Consider the following 18,768-nt stretch of genomic DNA (forward strand, 5'->3'; position numbering starts at 1 on the left):
TGGTGTACCCCTGTCCTCAGCCACTCAGCCGGAGAGCTTTGTGACTTTCTACAAGGACATTGACATCAGATAAGCAATCAGAAGAACACCTGGCTGGTGCCATTTTTGAGCTATCTGCTCCTGGCACCAGCCCCAGCAATGTAGTGGCCATGTCACAGCGGGCAGCAGGCTGGTGGTGGGGTTGGTGGCATGGCCAGGCCACGACGGGTGTCTCCTGGCTGCCGGGGAGATGTGGCACTGACAGCCTTGGCCTGAGGCTGGGAGAGCCCTGGGCAGGGGCTGCCCACGGTGACCCAGGGTCATGGCTGCTCCCGTTGTTTGTACATATTGTCCTGTCTTTCACAGGCTCAGGCCTGGACAGGGACACAACTAGACCCTGGGGCACTCCTGTCCCCTCCCTCCTCAGGCACTCAGCTGGGGATTTCTGCAGCTTTCTGCAAAGCCCTTGCCCTGAGGACAAGGAAGCACACACAGCCCCGGTCTGCACCGTGCCATGGTCCCACAGGCAGCTGGAAGTTCCCCACAGCCCTGGGCAAGGGGAAGTCAGGGACACCCGCCCTCTGTCTGACGTGGACCTCGAAATAAAGTTTCTGATTTATGAACCATTGGCTGGCTTTTCTGGTTTGGAGCGGGGGGGAACCTTTTGGGCCTTCCCTTATCATCCTTATTTCCTTATTATATTTTTTTATATATATATCATCACAAAGATGATCAGAGGGCTGGAGCACCTCTCCTAAGAGGCCTACAGGAAAGCTGGAGAGGGACTGTTTACAAGGCCATGTAGTGATAGGACAAGGGGTAATGGTTTTAAATTAAAAGAGAGTAGATTCAGACTAAAAAAATATAAATTTTTTATGATGAGGGTGGTGAGATGCTGGAACAGGTTGCCCAGAGATGTGGTACATGCCCCATCCCTGGAAGTGTTCAAGGTCTGGCTGGACAGGGCTCTGAGCAACCTGATCTAGTTGAAGATGTCCCTGCTCATTGGAGGGGAGGTTGAACTAAATGATCTTTGGAGGTCTCTTCCAACCCAAACTATTCTGTTCTGTTCTAATGAATCAGCTTGGTATGCTGTGGAGACTGGTGTAAGGAGTGACACTACACGAGAATTTTTGTTGTCCCTCTTGGATCGTATCTATTTTATAAAGAGATATTTGAAATTGCTTGCCGGTATGTTGCAAAAGTATCCCTGAGCTATCTCATCTACACACTTCCTGGGAAGATGAGAAAAACCAGCATATAAAGGCTAAATAAATACCATTCACCGAGGCGAAACCAAAGTTTTGGCTTGGTAACAGAGTTAATAGATGCTGCTGGCTTCCCTTTGGAAGGGGGAACAGGGTGCAGCAATCCATGTGCTGCTTAAAGAATGTGGGGAGAGAGCAGCTAGAACCAAGTTTTCCAAAAGAAGGGAGGGGCAATAAAGCGACCTCCCTCTATACCAGTTTCCATTTTCCTCAGTACTCAGGCTGGACATGGGGGTTCTCTTTAGCATTGCTCTGTTGCTCCTTTCATGTCCCCCTCTTTTTGTTTCTGTACCTCCTTTACCTTCTCCCCTTCGCTGGTATGACCAGTTCCAAAATATGCAGCATAAGGAATGCAGTATCTATCCTGCATGTTTTTTCCTGAGTCTTGGGACACAGCCTAAATAACCCACTATACACATTACTAAGCCACAAAGCCAACGTTGTAGTATTGTGTCTTACAAATGCTCCTCAGAATAACTGGAGCCAGAGGAAACTGAGCCTGCCATGGTGAAATCTGAAGTGCAGCACACCTGGAGTGCAAAGTCACATCTGTAAGGAGGTAGAAGAAGCTGCTCCAAACCAAACCTCATCTCTCTCTTCGCTGTTACTGAGCATGTCACGTAGCAGCCAAGGAGAGAGCTCAGACCTGTTAAGATGATCCGTATCCCCTAAGACTCATCTCTCTTTGAGTCACTTCCTGACCAAATCAAAACCACATCTATCAGCCACCCTATTCTTTTACATTGGGCTTTTCCTGCTAGAACTAAGGTGTTACCAGTGCAAGATACTGCTAAGACTGCTGATCTGGTAATAGCTGGGTGTTTTATTCAATGCTGAAAATACTAAGCTTAGCCTAAGTTTAGTCAAGGTTAAGACTTGAGGCTGATGGGAGATAAAACTGGTCCTAAGTAGTCACAAAAATTATGCAAGGCCAGTAATGTGAGAAGATTCCTAGGAAGAGATTTCTTTTCTCAGACCAGGTGACAAAACTGCAAAAAAGGTCCAAAACAGAGGCAAACTCCTGAACACACAGTAATTCTTCAGATTAACATAACTTTTAAAACGAGCAAGAAAACTATCTGTTACTGCATAGGCCTCATACTGAGCTCAGGAATGGTGAGAATTGCACGTGTTGAGTGAAAACAAGAGTGAGGTCCAGCTGAAGCAGCAGAACTAGCAGACAGCTACATATATTCTACTTAGCTAAAAAAAAAAAAATCCCTGGTAAACTAGAAAAGCTCCAAAAATGGCAAAGATACACATGCCAAATGTGAAACTAGTATGCACTTGTTTGTTGAATACATAATTATGCTATATAGCCAATTAGCAAAACCAGCAACAGTACATAAAAATACATAATACACAGAATGAACGCTAGGGCTTGTAAATTGTAGGTTGTAGCTGCTCAGCAACTGGGTCCCAAAGGTTAATACCTGCAGTAAGAAAGATATGCTGCTGTTGTGCTGCTTGACCTATTGTTTGAGTAAAGGTTGAACTTGTGGCTTGAGAGATCAAAGGGCCCTGATTTGTGGGAAAGGCAGCTCCTGCAGGAAAAAAGGCAATGGGAATGCTCAACTGCAATTTCAAATCTGTAGTTTCCTTCTTATTCTGGCAGTTGCACAGTCCCCCAGCACTCTCTCATGGCCTCTGCAGTCTATCTGACTACCAGATTAAAACAGTAGTAGATTTTGACGGTTTGAGTTGATGTCTCTGTTATCTTGAACTTCAGGAGTCCTTTATCCGATTCCAGCTAAAATAAAGTTTGCATTGCTGGCAGAGAACAAATTCAGCTTGCAAACTTTGACCCTTTTTTCTACAAGAGGAATGTACCCAGTGAGGCAGAGAGAGTGAAGGACTGCACAATGAACATAAACCAAATGGTGTCTTCCAGTATGTCCGAAAAGTTTCTCAAGAAGACAGAGTCGGTGGTGCATGACGAGGATGAGAAACAACAGTCAAAAACTAAACCAAAAGGTTTTGTCTGGATATAAGAAAAAGCTTGTCCATCATGAGGGTTGTGAAGCACTAGAATATGTTGCATGGAGAAGTTACTTGGTCTCCATCCTCAGAGATTTTCAAGACCAAACTGGATAAAACTCTGTGCAACCTGGTCTGACCTGGGAGCTCCCCCTGCTTTGAGCAGGAGTTTGGACTAGAGACCTCCTGAGTTCTCTTCCAACCTTATGATCCTATGATTCTGTGATAGTCTTCCATTCATTACAATCCCCTGCCCTGGGGAACTGCTGTTGATCAAGTGAAAGAAATACAATTTACTCTGACTCCAGCTGTGAGAGTTGGCTGCTTTGCTCCACCACAGTACTGTATGTAGTCCAGCAGCACATTTCAAACTGCTCATATAAACAGAGATGAGCACAGGTCTGATCTCAAAGATCTTGACTACTAGTGATTGCTCTGTCTCAGCTGAATCAACACTTGAAGTAAGATCTGTGTTGACATCTATCTTTAGAAATTATGCTGTAAGGTCAACAGACATTCCAGCCAAAGTAACATTGACACTGCTGGGTTCATGACAGCAAGGATTAATTTTGATACAAGTATAGTTTCTACCTTTCCCACACATGGGTATGCTTCCATTTAATTTGATTTAGAGTCTTAGCGCATAGGATGGTCATTGTATAGAGTTCTTTGGAAAACTGACAGCATCCGATTTGTGATTATATGATATGAAGTACGTTCTTCAAAAAATACCATTGCTTTTTCATTTTACCTCCAGATTCTTTAATGTAATTGCTCTAATTGGAAAGGATGCTCTCAACAATGCCACTGTGCCAGCTAGGTTGCTCCCTCTGCTTACTAAATACTTCTAAAGCTCTTGTCTTGTAATTAAGTCATCCGCTGCTGTATATAAATCAATGATTCGGTGAGTTTGTCTGCAGTGTGTCTGGAATTAGGATGTTAGTTCTTCCAAGTATGAATTACAGCATATGTAGAAAATAAAAGAACTGAAAGTTGATTATAGTAAACAACTCTGCTAATGGCCATGTCTAGCTGAAAACATCTGTAGTTAAATGAAAAACTGGCTCATGTTAGATGATCAATAAACTGTGAATCCAAGATACTTAGTTGATATTGGTTTTCATTCCTGTTAACAACTAAATTATGTTTTTTATTTCATTCAACAGTCTTTGTTGGCAAGTTACTATAGAATAATATCAGACCTTGAGAGCTAAAACTGCTAATCTGGTCAACAGCATTTGGCAGTGTTAAGACTGAATTTCAACTCACTGTAGAAGTCTAGAATAAAAAAGACTTTTTTATGTTGCTTGAAGTTCTACTTCACTGAAGGAGAATTAGCACACAAACCTTATCTTGACTTCTTGTACAGGAAAGGATTTCACACTCAGGGCTTGAGTTAGCTAATAGCTATGCCCCTGAGATACTGTGACAGATCTAACAAGAAACACACATGCTTAAAAAGCAGTTATTCCTGTATCTGACTTCTCATTGTCTGCCTTTCCTTAGTCAACTTCTTCAGAGCATACATCTCCTTGCTCATCTGTCTCATTCAGACAGTTTTTTGAGCTCTATGACTCAATGGACTGGAATTGTTTCTTAGTGTAGTTACAAAGTTTCCAAGAACCTATTAAGACAGTGGTTTTAATGTGCGTTATTTATTTAACCATTGTTCCCCACTTGTCTGGTAGGAACTCGATGTCTTCATTCACTGATGTGTGTCAGTTGGCCTGATTTTGTTCATAAACGTGCAATGTGACCCTTGCTTCTTTGTATCATCCTAGTAAATGAGTCATGTGACATAGTATTTCTCAGTGTATACAGAACTATTCTTTCATTTTTTGCTTTTTGTTTAGAACTCATAATCCTAGTGACACATATAGGAAACGGAAGGTTGTATATGCATCCATGCAAATATTTTGCCATATGGCTTGGACAGCTGACTACAAATCACATAGCTTCATTAAGCAGCTGTCTCAAGAGAAGTCAGCACCAAGTATTTGGCTTCTCAGAGTGGAGATCAGAAAAGCTTCATGCTGACGAGTGGGGAAACACCCCCACTGATACCATGGAATATAGTGTGTTTGATCTCAAATCCCTTTGGAAAAAGTCTGGGATAGGGCTTGGGGAAAGAGCTGGACTGAGTATATCTGAGGATCTTTTCTCAAAAAATTAAGTGAAGCTCCATTTGCTTTTAAAATTCAACTGCTACAAGTTGTGGTTTGCAGTGAACAAAGTCAAAAAGCAGACCCAAATCTGGGAGAAGGCACTGGACAGTTTCAATCTCACCTTACCAAAACATCTCGTAAACCATCGTGTTACAACCAGCCTTACGGGTGCTTCCTCTCTCTGGACCTTGAATGTTTTGCGTGCAGGGTGTGTTGGGTTTGCGTGGCAAGGTTTTGGTAGTGGGGGGGCTAGGGGTTACAGGGGTGGCTTCTGTGAGAAGCTGCTAGAAGCTTCCCCTGTGTCTGACAGAGCCAATGCCAGCCGGCTCTAAGATGGACCTGCCGCTGGCCAAGGCCAAGCCAATCAGCGCCTCTGTGATAACATATTTAAGAAAGGAAAAAAAAACAAGCTAGAGAGAGCTTTTGCAGCCAGAGAGAGGAGTGAGAAGATGTAAGAAACTCTGCAGACACCAAGGTCAGTGAAGAAGGAGGGGCAGGAGGTGCTCCAGGCGCCGGAGCAGAGATCCCCCTGCAGCCTGTGGTGAAGGCCATGGTGAAGCAGGCTGTCCCCCTGCAGCCCATGGAGGAAGGATGAGGGGGTGTAGAGATTCCACCTGCAGCCCGTGGAGGACCCCACGCTGGAGCAGGTGGAGGCACCTGAAGGAGGCTGTGGCCCGTGGGAAGCCCACGCTGGAGCAAGTTCCTGGCTGGACCGGTGGACCCGTGAAGAGGGGAGCCCACGCCAGGGCAGGTTTGCTGGCAGGACTTGTGACCTCGTGGGGGACCCCACGCTGGAGCAGTTTGCTCCTGAAGGTCTGCACCCTGTGAGAGGGACTCCATGCTGGAGCAGGGGAACGATGAGAGGAGTCCTCCCCCTGAGGAGGAAGAAGCGGCAGAAACAACATGTGATGAACTGACCGTAACCCCCATTCCCCGTCCCCCTGTGCCGCTGAGGGAGGGAAGGTTGAAGCCAGGAGTGAAGTTGAGCCCGGGAAGATGGGAGGGGTGGGGAGAGGTGTTTTAAGAGTTGATTTTATTTCTCATTCCTCCACTCTGTTTTGCCTAGTAATAAATTAGATGAATTCCCTAAGTTTGGTCTGTTTTGCTCGTGACAACAATTAGTGAGTGATCTCTCCCTGTCCTTATCTCGACCTACAAGCATTTCGCTATGCCTTTTCTCCCGTTTAGTGAATGAGGGGAGTGAGAGAGCGGCTCTGGTGGGCACCTGGCCCCAGTCAGGGTCAACCCACCACACAGGGGAAGACTCAATAGGAGAGAGCTTCTGTCCCTTTATCCTATTACCTGCAGTGTTTAGGGGACAGTCCACAGGTGGTTTTTTTAAATGAATGTTGCTGTAGTTTAAGAGTATAACTATCTCTGTATTTTGTGAAGTCCTGGGCCCTGACATTGTATACTACCTGCTAGCTGTTGCTAAAAAGGGCTTTAATTAAACTTAAGTAAAACAATGCTATGGTTAGGCCAGAGATTAAAAATTTATGTCTTCTGGACTGAGACAAGTTGTTGTGGAAGTTTATAGGTCATTTAGGGAAAGATCTCCACTATTTTGGAGTTTGGTGCTTCGGTTCATCCTCCTTAGCAATAGAAAAATACTCTTTTTGTAATCCATGTGGTCACAGAAGCTGTTTATCGCTGTCCCTCTCTGCATGGTGTATTTGTGTTATCATTCCCTTGATTGCTGCAGACAAAACCTTCTAGGTTAACCTAACTGATGATCTAAACTAACGTAGCTAATTTTGCTAGAGGTGGATTATAGACCATCATACTGAATTCTCCACTGGCAGTGGAGCAGCCAGCAGCGATAAAACAGTAACAGACACCAATGTCTCCCATCAGCACAACTAGATTTCAGGGAAGGCATGTCTTCATGGTTCTACTACAATCACTTTCATAAAAATGTGAAAATAACTGAGCAATAGCTGTAGGTGTAAGAGCATTTTCCCTTATCTGGTAAACTGGATTACTTTATGAGAAAGACCAACAGGTAGGTAAAATAATGACTTAATTATAGTAACTTGCCAAAAGGGGTTTAATGTGAAGAGGAGAAATATTTATGAATAAATGAGGTCTTACGGAAAAGAAAAAAATCTACCATGACACTGAAATGCATCAGATCATGGGACGGTCTTCTAAAACATGGTGGAGGCCTCAGTTGAAATGGTAGATCAAATTACACAAAATATTGCTGTGCAAGACGTTAGCAATCCTCTAGTGACAGAGTGGCAGATGAGGGGATTTGATTTTCTGAGTTTTCTCTGTCTGATCTCGGTTGTCCCACTGTAGTCTTTTGAGCAGACTGTCATAAGAGTAAGCTGCACACCAAAATCAGAAATGCAGATTCTACAAAGATGGTAGTAATTTAGTATCCTTTCAAACTTAGGACATGATGAATTTTCTTTGCTTCTAATTGTCTTCATATTAAAAATACCTTGATATGGACAAGGCAGAGCAGGGGTAGACTTTGGATAAAAGAATAAAAGTAGGTCTTCATCTCCAAAGACATGTTTTGTGAGATGATTACACGTCTGACAATATGTATTGCCTTGTTTTTACTTAAGCAAGAAAGCTTCTTGCTTAATTTTATTTGCAAACAGCTGCAAGTCTCAGCATGTGAAGAGAAGAACATCATAGATGAGTATTCTGGGCTGGCTGCCCAAAACTTGTTATGATCATTATACATCCTTCACATGGTATCTGACAGTTTTCCCATCTTCATACATGAATCTTTGTGTAAAAGGAGAGTGGAAAGTGCTATCTTGGAGTATAATTATACAACTCCAAAGTAAATAATAAAAAGTCAACAACAAAATTAGAAACTGATAGAAACAAGAAACTTCTGTTTTCCAATGCACTTGGGGACTGCTATAATAATCAAGCTAGCAAAAACTCAAAGCTCTGAAAATAAATCCAGTGGTTAGCGATTCTTAAAAATATGAAGCTGAGAGAAAATATGAAACTTTTTCACACTCACTTCAGAAGATATCTAAAGCCTGAGCTCTCTGAATGGACTACATTACCTTGTTAACGCTGTTAAATGCATTCCACTTAGGTATATTATTTGCAAAGAACAACATTTTTTTTTATTCTGTGTTCTTTGTAATAATCCTCCTAGTGTTTTTAAATGTTCTGGTTTTAAGGCTTCTGGAAATTGTCAAACATAGTCGTTGTTGATGATTAGGTTGTTGCTATTTATGCTACTTCTTTCAGTGTTTCTGCTGCAGCCTGTACAGTGAAGGCTGCAATGGAAATCTGCCTCTTAACTTCTTCCCAGGCTTCATGTTGATCAGCTTTGTTTTTAATGTCAAACATGGCATCATAGATCCCTGGGAATGATTCTCCTGCATACTTGTTATGGCTGCTTGGAGCAAAGATAACATGTCTGTAGGGAAGTAGAGGGAAAAAAAAAACCAACAATATTCTGCATTAGGAAAATAAAACATATTATTTTCTGAATAAAACTAATCTGTTGCTATATCATGTTAAATTCTTGACACTGAAGATGTAAATAAATAAGATTATTGCAGCGATAGCACCTATAATCTATGAAGCAAGACAATTAAATAAGCTACGTTAGTCCATGCTAATTCCAGAACTTTGCCTTCTTTATCTCAAGAAGATTTGGGATACAGTTGACTAAAGTATTTTATTTTCCCTCATTTCATCTAAAATGGAAAAATTAAAAAAAGCCAGCTTCTTTTCTCACAGATATACACAATCTCTAACAGATAAAGGCATGCTTTGAGGTAGAAAAGCCAATGTTTTCACGAGAGACTGTTCTCAACAAATTTTTAATCAGAAGCTATGAGAGGTACAATGATTGTAGATCTTAAGTTCTCTTTCTACAGTTACTTTTTAGGGGAAAGATTACTGTTCTGAATTATGCAGACTGGTAGGAGGACCAAAAAGCTAGACTTGACTATTCTGCCTTTCAAACAAGATTTACTTCTTGAACTGGATGACAGAACTACTGAATTCACTTCACTGCTGTTGAAGTACTGCCCTCTACACTGTATTTGCTAGCATGACTGCTCTGCTATAATCGATCACACTGTAGATACTTCAGTTATACCCTATTTCACTTTCAAATCATAACAACTTCCTAAAGATCCTTTACCACTGAAATTGCTTGAACTGAGTCCAGGGCCAAACTTTTAGTTCTCTTTAGAAAACACAGAAATCGATAGAAATGGGTTTACTGCTCTGAATAGGCTTCCAACAATGACTTTTCCTCATTCTGTATAGTGTATCTCACTGAAGTTTTCCCTAATGTTGTTTTCCCTTTTCAATCTTATTTGTCCTGTTTAATCTACTTTTACTATGTTGAATAAAATCATTACAATTCCATTTAGGGACCTCTAAATATTGAAGGAATTCTCATAGGGTACTCCAGGCAGAGAGTGAAAAATAAGCCTTTCTTACCTATAGAATGGCCTGCCAGGTAATCCAAGAGGATCGATGAAAGCCCTTTCTAGAAGCATGAGCTGGTCATTTAGTGATCTGATGGCAAGTAGACTAAAAAGAAAACAGAAGAATATGTCAGCTACAGAGTGTTTGGCCCACTCTCGTGTCCCAGTGTACACAGCTGTGGATTTATGAAGGACAGAAGATCCAAGATATTGAACTTAAAGTGGAGCCCACAAGACAGCCCATGTCAGCTAACCTGCACAACAGAATTATGCTGATCTGTACTGTGAGACAGTCTGGTTCATAATCTGAAAGTCTCTTAAAGCTGTTTTTAAAGGTCAAGGAATAGTGTCAAAGAAGACAGACTTTCTGGTATTTTCTCACATGTGGTATCTTATTCCTTTATCTCCTTTTCATTAGGATGCTTAAGCAGACCATTCTCTTCTTTTGTACAACAGTCTTCTAAAGACCCTATTTTCCACAAAGCCAGCCAGCTGCAAATTACTTCAATAAAATCACATTTATTTTTATGTAAAACCACATCATCTGAGAAACAGGAACCTTGTGATGTTAGAATCATCTTTTGAGTCATCCAAGAATTCTGTTTTTCTGATGGCAGATTTTAAATTCCCTAGAGCAGAGACCATCTGTGTCTGTGTGCTTTGAATAGCTCTGAGGATACTACTGATGCTTAACAAATAAAAGAACTGTGAAGAAGATTATACTGAATATATGTGGGTTTGGTAGTTTACATCCAAAGGAACTTATTGTAGAGCTTCAAAGGCATTCACCAATTAAAAAATGGTAAAATTAATACCACAGTAAGTCTGGAGTAATTCTACTACCACCAGTGAAATTTTTTCAAGTTTACATTGTTGTAAATGGAAACCAAAACTGGTTGGCTGAATTAATGCTTAGATTTAGGCCATCCATCAATGAAACCATTTTGAACATACATGTCATATGTCATAAATATTATATGTTACATAAGAAATTATTGTTAACTCATTTATCTTGAAAGTTGTTGCCATTAAAAAGATTGCTTTTATTCTCACTTAGTCTTCCATAAGGGTAAGCATATGGCTAAATTAGATTCTTCCCAAGAAATATAACATACACATATGTATATATAAAAGGAAGTTTGGTTTCTCATTCTGGGCATGGCCTACAAAAGAATAATTTAAGAAATAAGTCAAATGCAAATTAAGCCTTTTGGCATAGATGGTGCATAGAACTTCTTGAAAGCTTGTCAAAAAGCTTGCCACAACTACAATCATGGTACAGCTCTTTTTTTTTTTTTTTTTCATTAAGTGGTACCAGTATCTTGAAAACTAGAGTGCTGGCAAATGAAGATCACAAGTCAACATTTGTTCCTTAATGATAATCCAGTAACAAAATCTTAGAATGTGTCTCTACTTAGGAGTTACACACCTGAGCTGGCTCTGCTCATGCTAACCAGCATTCTAGTCACATCGATGTATCACTCTGGCACTGCTCCTCAAGTAAAACCTGTCAAGAATTAGCTTGGACACTTTTTGAAGCTAACATGGCTAGATTCCCAGGCTCTCCTGTGTCTCTGATGTTCACTAATTCAACATTTCTATACTTTGTTTCCTAGAGTAAACAGATCCTTAAAGACTCCATAAGGACTTACGATGAAACAAATGACTGACAGTCATTTGTCACCAAGGTTATTCAGGGGACTGAATGCAAGTGAAGACTACGCCCTCTGAGCCCAGAGGACTACATGGAGTATGTGACTGGAAGAAAAAAAAGAGTTAAACTTACTTATTGATATCTATTAGTTGCAGTCTTTCATGAAAGCTAGCAGCAACTTCTGTAAAATTCTTCACAGCTGAAAAGAGAGCATCTGGAAGGAGCAGGAAGGAAATATTTAACTTCAAATTCTGAAGGAATCATTTAACAAATCAAATTATTCAAATTAAAACTTTATCTTTCACTGTGACCATGATCCATCAAGTTTCACTGAATGAAAATCAGATGACCCCATATTTCTACATTAGAAACTATGTAATTCTGTGTGAAACCTTGCCTTGGAGACAATAGAAATCAGTATTTTTGCAAATATTGTTCATTATTTGCTACTTGAACAATGTACAGAAATACCAAAAACTGGAGCATGGATTGCCAGAACCAGACTATTTAGGTAGGTCTGGGATTTTACAAATCCCAACAACTTGTGTTTTACTGGTAAGTCCCTCCAACACATACAGAGCTTTGAGAAAGACTGAGAGTATATGTGCGTGTGTGCGCACATACCAGGTATTGGTCAGTAGCAGCCAAGCCCTAAACTGAATACTATACAATGTTGCCAATAAAATAAAGGCTTCTCAGGCAGGAGGCATATTGTGAATCCCTAACTTGAAATAAAATTTCACATGCCAGCACAAGATCCGTGTTGTAGCATAGGGATGAAGCACTCCTGCCTGAACAAGCCCCAAGGCAAACTTCTCATGGTGCTTGCACTAGCCATCATGTGTCCATAAACTAAACAAGAGAAGTTGTGACTGGCTCTAAGGAGAATCTTTTTACCCTGAGGACAGTCAAGCACTGTGGTCCAGAGAGGTTCTGTAGTCTCTGTCCTGAGAGGTTTTCGAGACCAGCTGGGATAAAGCACTGAGCAATGACCTCAGAGCTGACCCTGCCTTGAGCAGGTTGACCTAGAGACCTCCTGAGGTTCCTTCTAGCCAAAATTATCTTATGATCGGTGTCAGACAGAGAATCATCCAACACCATAAGCTGCAAAGCAGTGTGATTTTTTTTTTTTAGGGATCAAGACAAAGATATCTTGTTGCCAACATTGGTGAACCATGAACAGGTCAAAGAACTTGTGACTGTAAGTGTTAGCTCTACTTGGCAGTGGCATAGTCTCTACACAGGCATATTAGTGACAAAATATTCAAATTTCAAATTATTGGAAGGTGTGGCTCTTGTTTTATTTACTGTTCATAAAGCACAAGGTAAGTACCAGGCCATGACTAAGACATACATTAAGATAAGGCACTGCTAGTATTAAGAGATGAAGAATGTCATGAAAGACAGTACGTACCAAAGGATACATTGTATGTTGCCAGTTCCTCTTCATGATTCCTTGACAAATTATAGATGATGTGAGCATAGTTGCTCACAGCTGATGCATAATCTCTACAGTCGAAAGGAAGCACAATGGAGTTGGCCAATTCAAACACTAGCCCTCCCCGTACCTGAGCTACTGTCAGATGATTCTTGAAAGTGGGATCATAAAACTTCTCCACAATTTCATAGGTTTCATACACACTGTGGTAAACTGGATAGCTGCTATATTTTTCTATATTCTGGAACAAACAAACCCAAACAAAAACATTATTCAGCTGTGGATACTTCAGCTCTGCTTGAAAACCTTTGCTGTGGGATTCCAGGCACTGTAAAGTTTTGAGGTCACACTAACCCTATGTAGCCTCTACAGGCAGTCGAATGAGAAGAACTGCTCAGTGATGGCTCTCTTAGACATCAACCTATGATGAGATGAATGGTCATTTGGAGATGTCTCACCACTGACAATGTACAGAGCCTAAAGAAGGTAGCTAAGAACAGAAACATTACTTTTAGTTGGCTAAATTAAGGTGACGTTGCCCTTCTTCTCTTTGCTTTCATTTCTGTTTGTGTTTTTTCAGAGGAAAAGACCACATTGAACAGATTGCTCCTTGAACATTTCTCAGTTAGTGTCATCTCACAGTATGCTCCAGAGTCAAACCCATATTTTCCATATAACATGAACTATTTTGAATTCAAAGCTTCCTAAGTGATTACAATTCATTCAAAAGTCATCATAAACCATTCATAAACCTTCATCAACCAAAGGTAATTTTGAGCACATCAATTTACCCTAAGCAAAGGTCCTTTTGTCTGACTGACACCAACTGGACCATTCCTATTTATTAAATACTTGTGTTGTAGTAGCACATAGAGTTCTAGTAATGAACTGGGACTCCACTCTGACATACTAAACTGAACTACTCCAAAAAGCTGGCAGTCTAAATGGCTCAGTTACAGGTGATATTATTCAGGCAGTTACAGGCGAGACAAAATTACAAAGACATAAACTTACCCAATTTTTACTGTAACGTGCTCTGCCTGAAGCGATGCCAAGACGTTGAAAAAAGACTTCAAAGTCATTGCCAGAACCCAGTTTATTTATTCTTTTAACAAGAAACAGGAAAATGCCTTGAGTGATAATACTTAAAGTATAATTATAGTTTGCTTCCAAGTACTGTGGCAATTATTTATTCCGCAGTTGCAGTCACTATGCAGTCTTTCCCTAGTGTGCTCTTTCTGTCAATATACCATGAATTGCCCGTGACCCCTACGTTACATGCACCTCATCAATTGCATTCTCGGAGGAGCAGAGTCATCATTCTGAGGGTCAGAGAAATTAAACTCTCGGGGAGAATTTAACTCACTGTCTTTAATCATTGAGAAGACCCAATGACCTTCCTCCTGCTGAACTTCCACTATCCCAAGCTCTCAACTCAGAGAAATCACAACAGTACCAGCACGACTCCATGAAACAGAATTGGTCTTTGAGATTCTATAGAGAAACCCTGGTAAATTTGAAGGACAGTGTTGTAAAATCTTTCCTCCTGTGCTTCCCAGTCACACAAACTCAGAGGCCTTCCAGGAGACTGGAAGCAAGTGCAAGGGAAAGCTGCTGTGTTAGCATCTTGTATGCCTGTTGCTGACTTACGCATACAACCTTTATTTGTCTGAATCTCTATGAACTACACAAACACTCTACTTTTCAGATATAAAGCCTCCTGTTCATGCTACAAAGGCAAGTACACAAAACTCTTGCACAATAGTGTATCAGATGCAATCAATAAAACTCTGAAATTTATACCAGCCTAGAATCACACCATTTCTTTTAAGCGCTCAGTTTTTCAAGTGGGTATTTCTTTAAAACCCACGCTCTACAAGTCATAATAACTTTTGGTATATAGTTTATTTTCTTTTGTCACTGACCTGGGAACCTCTTTATATTCTCTTGATGGATTTTTTTTATACCAGCTCTCATAAAGAGATTTTCCTTCAAACCCCTCATCAGGACTTGGTATCTAGAAAAAATATATTGTAAAAAAAGACAAAGGGTACAATTTTAAATGTTACCAAGAAACAAATCTACAAGCTGTCATCACGTTAAGCCTATGGCTTAGGACAATGAATAAGTCACAGTCTTAAGTCCCTCAATCTTTCTGGTTTTCCATTTTAACATTTCAAATGCATAGCATTTTCCAGAGGAGTAGTTTATTTGCTAAAAATAGGTAATTTTAGACAGAAGAAAACACATGGAAAGCAAAACATTTTAAGACAATTTTTACATTCTGAAATTTCTTTATGAGATTTTCATTCATTTCATTTAAATATTCAACATAAAAATCCCTCACAAAACCAAAACTTTTTGTTTCACTTTGGAAGGAAATTTCAGTTTTGTCTTGGTTTAATTCAAAACTGTTTCTACCTTGTTTTAGTTCACAAAAATTATTTTCATGGATGCAGCAGTAACCTTAGAAGGGCAAAGTGTATAATAGTTGGTGTTTATGTCATCATAGCTGCTACAGAGGTATACAAATCATGATCACCCTAAAGTTCATTCCTATCACTACTTTCCAGATTACTGAGCAGGTTAAACACTGTGGGTATTTTTTCATCTTTCCTTTTTATTGGTAGGCTGCTGAGGTTTTATTATCTTTAATCTATTAAAAATTATTAATATCTATTCTATTATTAATATCTAAATCTAACAATTAGTCCACCATGGGAATCAAAATAAAACTAATATATTTGGGCTTTTGGTTATGAAGCTAATTGTTCATACAATAGCATTAACACTTTTTGCCACAGATTAACTTTGGATGGGATCACACAGGACCTGCTTCCTGATCAGCATTCTCTTCAGACATCAGCTACCAACAAGCTGTGGTTACATGCATTCATCAGCCTTTGTTGCTGCTTCCCAGCTCGAGGAAGAGTTACACAACCATGTTGACTGGTATTTAGGTCAACATTTTAACATCAGCTCTTGGTGCCCAAACTGAGACTTTTCTGACCTGATTTTCTGACTGTTCTGAACACCTACACTTAGCACAGGTTACCATGGCAACTGCAGGTGATCAGCTGTTTTGTAGTTCAGGACAGAAATATCTTTATCTGGGCACCTAATTTTAACAGAGTTAAATTTTATTTGTTATCTTTCAATCGCTAGAAAATGATTATACTGAATTACTACACTTCCTTTACTTTTGTACCAGTCTAATGCCAGCTTCCAAGAGATAACAAATTATCGACCCTGGAAAAGACACATGACTGAATATATACAGCACATGAAGACAGATACAGTAGATTTATTGAATATATACAGTAGTTGAATGCACATTATATATATGTATATAAAACGCACACAAAGACAACTAATTAAAAGTTCATGCTTTAATACAGATGAACAGAAAAAAAGCAAACAAAAAGCCCTTGGTGCCAGCCTCTAAGACTCCCTCTCAAAGCAAGGAACATCTTACATCTAAGATGGTGAGTCTATTTCCTGAGAAAGGTCCCTACCTTTTAATTTTGTGTGTCACACAAATATGTGTGAGAGCATCATGGTCAGAGCTAATTAACATCTAACAGAATACACTGAAGCTGAGCACATTGACCAAACCTGTCACATCATGCTAAACACAACACTGTAGCAAGCCTAATTTCTTCCCCTGCTAAAGGGAATCAGAGTCTCCCACTACCACGGGCACGCTAGTAGTTGGTCTGGTTTCTGTCCTCTAGGTCATGGCATTTTTTTATTATTTTGTTCTTAGAAGGAATACTTTTACAGGAGGAAAAATCCTCTAATCCCATAATCCTGAATAGCTAATAATTTAAAGGTATAAACTTGAAATCCCTTTGCCACTCCTAGTAAAAAGCTCCAGTTACTTAGCTATTGACTTATTGGGTACTACTGTCAGAAAAGAAACACCTGACACTGTACTTTTACACACAGACCCATCCAGTAAGTGAGCACTGAACATGCTGGCTAAAAATTTCGAGCAGTATTACCTCTTTAGTCAGACTGTACACCAGTCTGTACATCAGTGGTGTGCAATCCACTCGTAGTGTGTAGTTTCCTGAAAAACAGGAAAAACTAAAACTTTTTATTTGAAGAAGCAAATTCTACTCAGCTGAAACCTTGTGCCATAATTTGTTAATAAGAAAGGGACTAGAGCGCTACACTCTCTACAAGGACCAAGCTGATTCTCCCTGTAGAAGAGTTCTCCTGTGATCTTGTCTTTGTATCGGTTAGGATGAATCACAGCCCAGCTTTTGAAGCAACTCTTAAGAGCTTTCCTTATGTCTCTGTGTTTATTACACACATTGTAAGAGGAGAAGCTGATTCTAAAGAGTTGCTGTAGAGCTGCTGACTTCTTGTCCCTCCCCATGACTTCCCAAATAGTGTAGCTACTGTAATGGACTTCTTCCCTGAAGCAATAGGAATATCTGAATGATACTTTATGATTCTGTGTCACAGCTTCCCTCCATATCTACTCCTGAATTGATGCAACAAAATTATCACACTGAAGCTTTCATGGATCTCCAAGCCAAAATGCCTCCCAGTCATCTGTGTACACCATCACTATTCTTGTAAAACACAAGTCAGAACTATGTACCTTCGATGGAGGAATCTGCATTGATATACGCCACTCCCCGTGCTTGCAATACTTTGGCATTTTCCTATGAGAAGGAAAAGAGGAAGAAAATACTCATGAACTGTTTTTTCCTCAGAACTATTTTCCTATCCACATAAGTAACAGCTCTTCAGGGAAAGACATTATATACTGCAAGGAGCCATATATTCTTGGTAGTTCAAAAGGAAACTTAAGAGAGTGTGAGTGTGTGTGTGTGTGTCTAAGGAAGAGGGAGGGAGGAAGAGAGGGAAGGAGGGAAGGACGAAGTGTTACTTTCTAGTACAGATTTCTCAAAGATCTGCCACTGTGCAAATTTCTCTTTCAACGCTATTGTTTTACCTCAGCCCACTCTGTCGATCCCAACAAGCCAAATTCCTCTGCATCCCAGCTTGCAAATATCACTGTTCTCCTTGGCCTCCATCCTGCAATAAAACACCATGAAAATTGTATTACAGAAATAAAGACTACTTGTTACATGGTAACTAACATGAAACGAATGTCATTTTTTGGGGCCTCATCTTTTATTCTGATCTGTGAGAAAGAGGTGTGTTTAAGGAACTTTAACACCAGCTTCTTTATTAACCTAATCTAATAATGGTTTGCTAATTTTGTAGCAATCTCACTTCTGCGTCAATATTGTGCCAAATGATGTATTCTTTTTCTTCCCTCAGCTTTAATTGCAAGAAAATTTTCTAAAATTTAAAACTCTGAACAAGGAAAACTAGTGTGATTGTGCACAAATTCTTGAAAGAAAGCTTTTCTACTCTTTTTGCACTGTTCAATTTAGTACACATTGTATACCAGCGTCTACTTTGACAGAAAAATGTTTGGTATGTTTTCATACCATGAATTTCTTTGACCTGTCTCCCAAATGCTGCATTTCAAAATCTAAGGAATTCCTTGTAACTCTTCAGATCACCTTCAAAACAAAGACCTTTCACTTGAAGTTCTGCATTCGATTTAAACCCAGGCCAAATGGAAGGGGTGTATTGTCCTGCCTCTGTACCTTTGCTCAAAGTTTTCTTTGAGCCTACTGGAACCTCTTCATCTTTTGCTCCCTTTATTTTTAACTTTTTTTTTTTTTTCCCCAGCTTGCATTCCAAAGACAGTTTCCCCTGATATCCAATAACTTGGAGGGAATGGAAAGAAAACAAAATGACTAAATGTCAATAGCTTTTACGTGTAATGGGTAGGCAAAGAAAGCTCCTCTAGCACAGTATTTGAGTCATGTCA

The 18,768-nt window shown here is 40.0% G+C and overlaps 1 protein-coding gene across 2 annotated transcripts in view; it reads right to left on the minus strand.

Annotated features, from left to right (window-relative positions):
- Window positions 1-7,418: 7,418 nt before the first annotated feature.
- Window positions 7,419-18,768, minus strand: part of LOC129208627 (putative N-acetylated-alpha-linked acidic dipeptidase) — a 28,549-nt gene continuing 17,199 nt past the window's right edge. The window contains exons 11-19 of one of the 2 annotated variants that reach the window (XM_054831661.1): window positions 17,875-17,957; window positions 17,518-17,581; window positions 16,910-16,977; window positions 14,831-14,922; window positions 13,920-14,010; window positions 12,882-13,146; window positions 11,600-11,681; window positions 9,827-9,919; window positions 7,419-8,786 (exon numbers count right to left, since the gene is read on the minus strand). In XM_054831661.1, the coding sequence (XP_054687636.1) occupies window positions 8,597-8,786; window positions 9,827-9,919; window positions 11,600-11,681; window positions 12,882-13,146; window positions 13,920-14,010; window positions 14,831-14,922; window positions 16,910-16,977; window positions 17,518-17,581; window positions 17,875-17,957 (1,028 nt within the window). In that variant the 3' untranslated portion in view covers window positions 7,419-8,596. Of the gene's footprint in view, window positions 8,787-9,826; window positions 9,920-11,599; window positions 11,682-12,881; window positions 13,147-13,919; window positions 14,011-14,830; window positions 14,923-16,909; window positions 16,978-17,517; window positions 17,582-17,874; window positions 17,958-18,768 lie in introns of those variants that run through there. The other variant, XR_008577867.1, reaches the window with a different exon arrangement.

The sequence above is a fragment of the Grus americana genome, chromosome 1 (assembly GCF_028858705.1).
Source record: "Grus americana isolate bGruAme1 chromosome 1, bGruAme1.mat, whole genome shotgun sequence".
NCBI lineage: Eukaryota > Metazoa > Chordata > Aves > Gruiformes > Gruidae > Grus > Grus americana.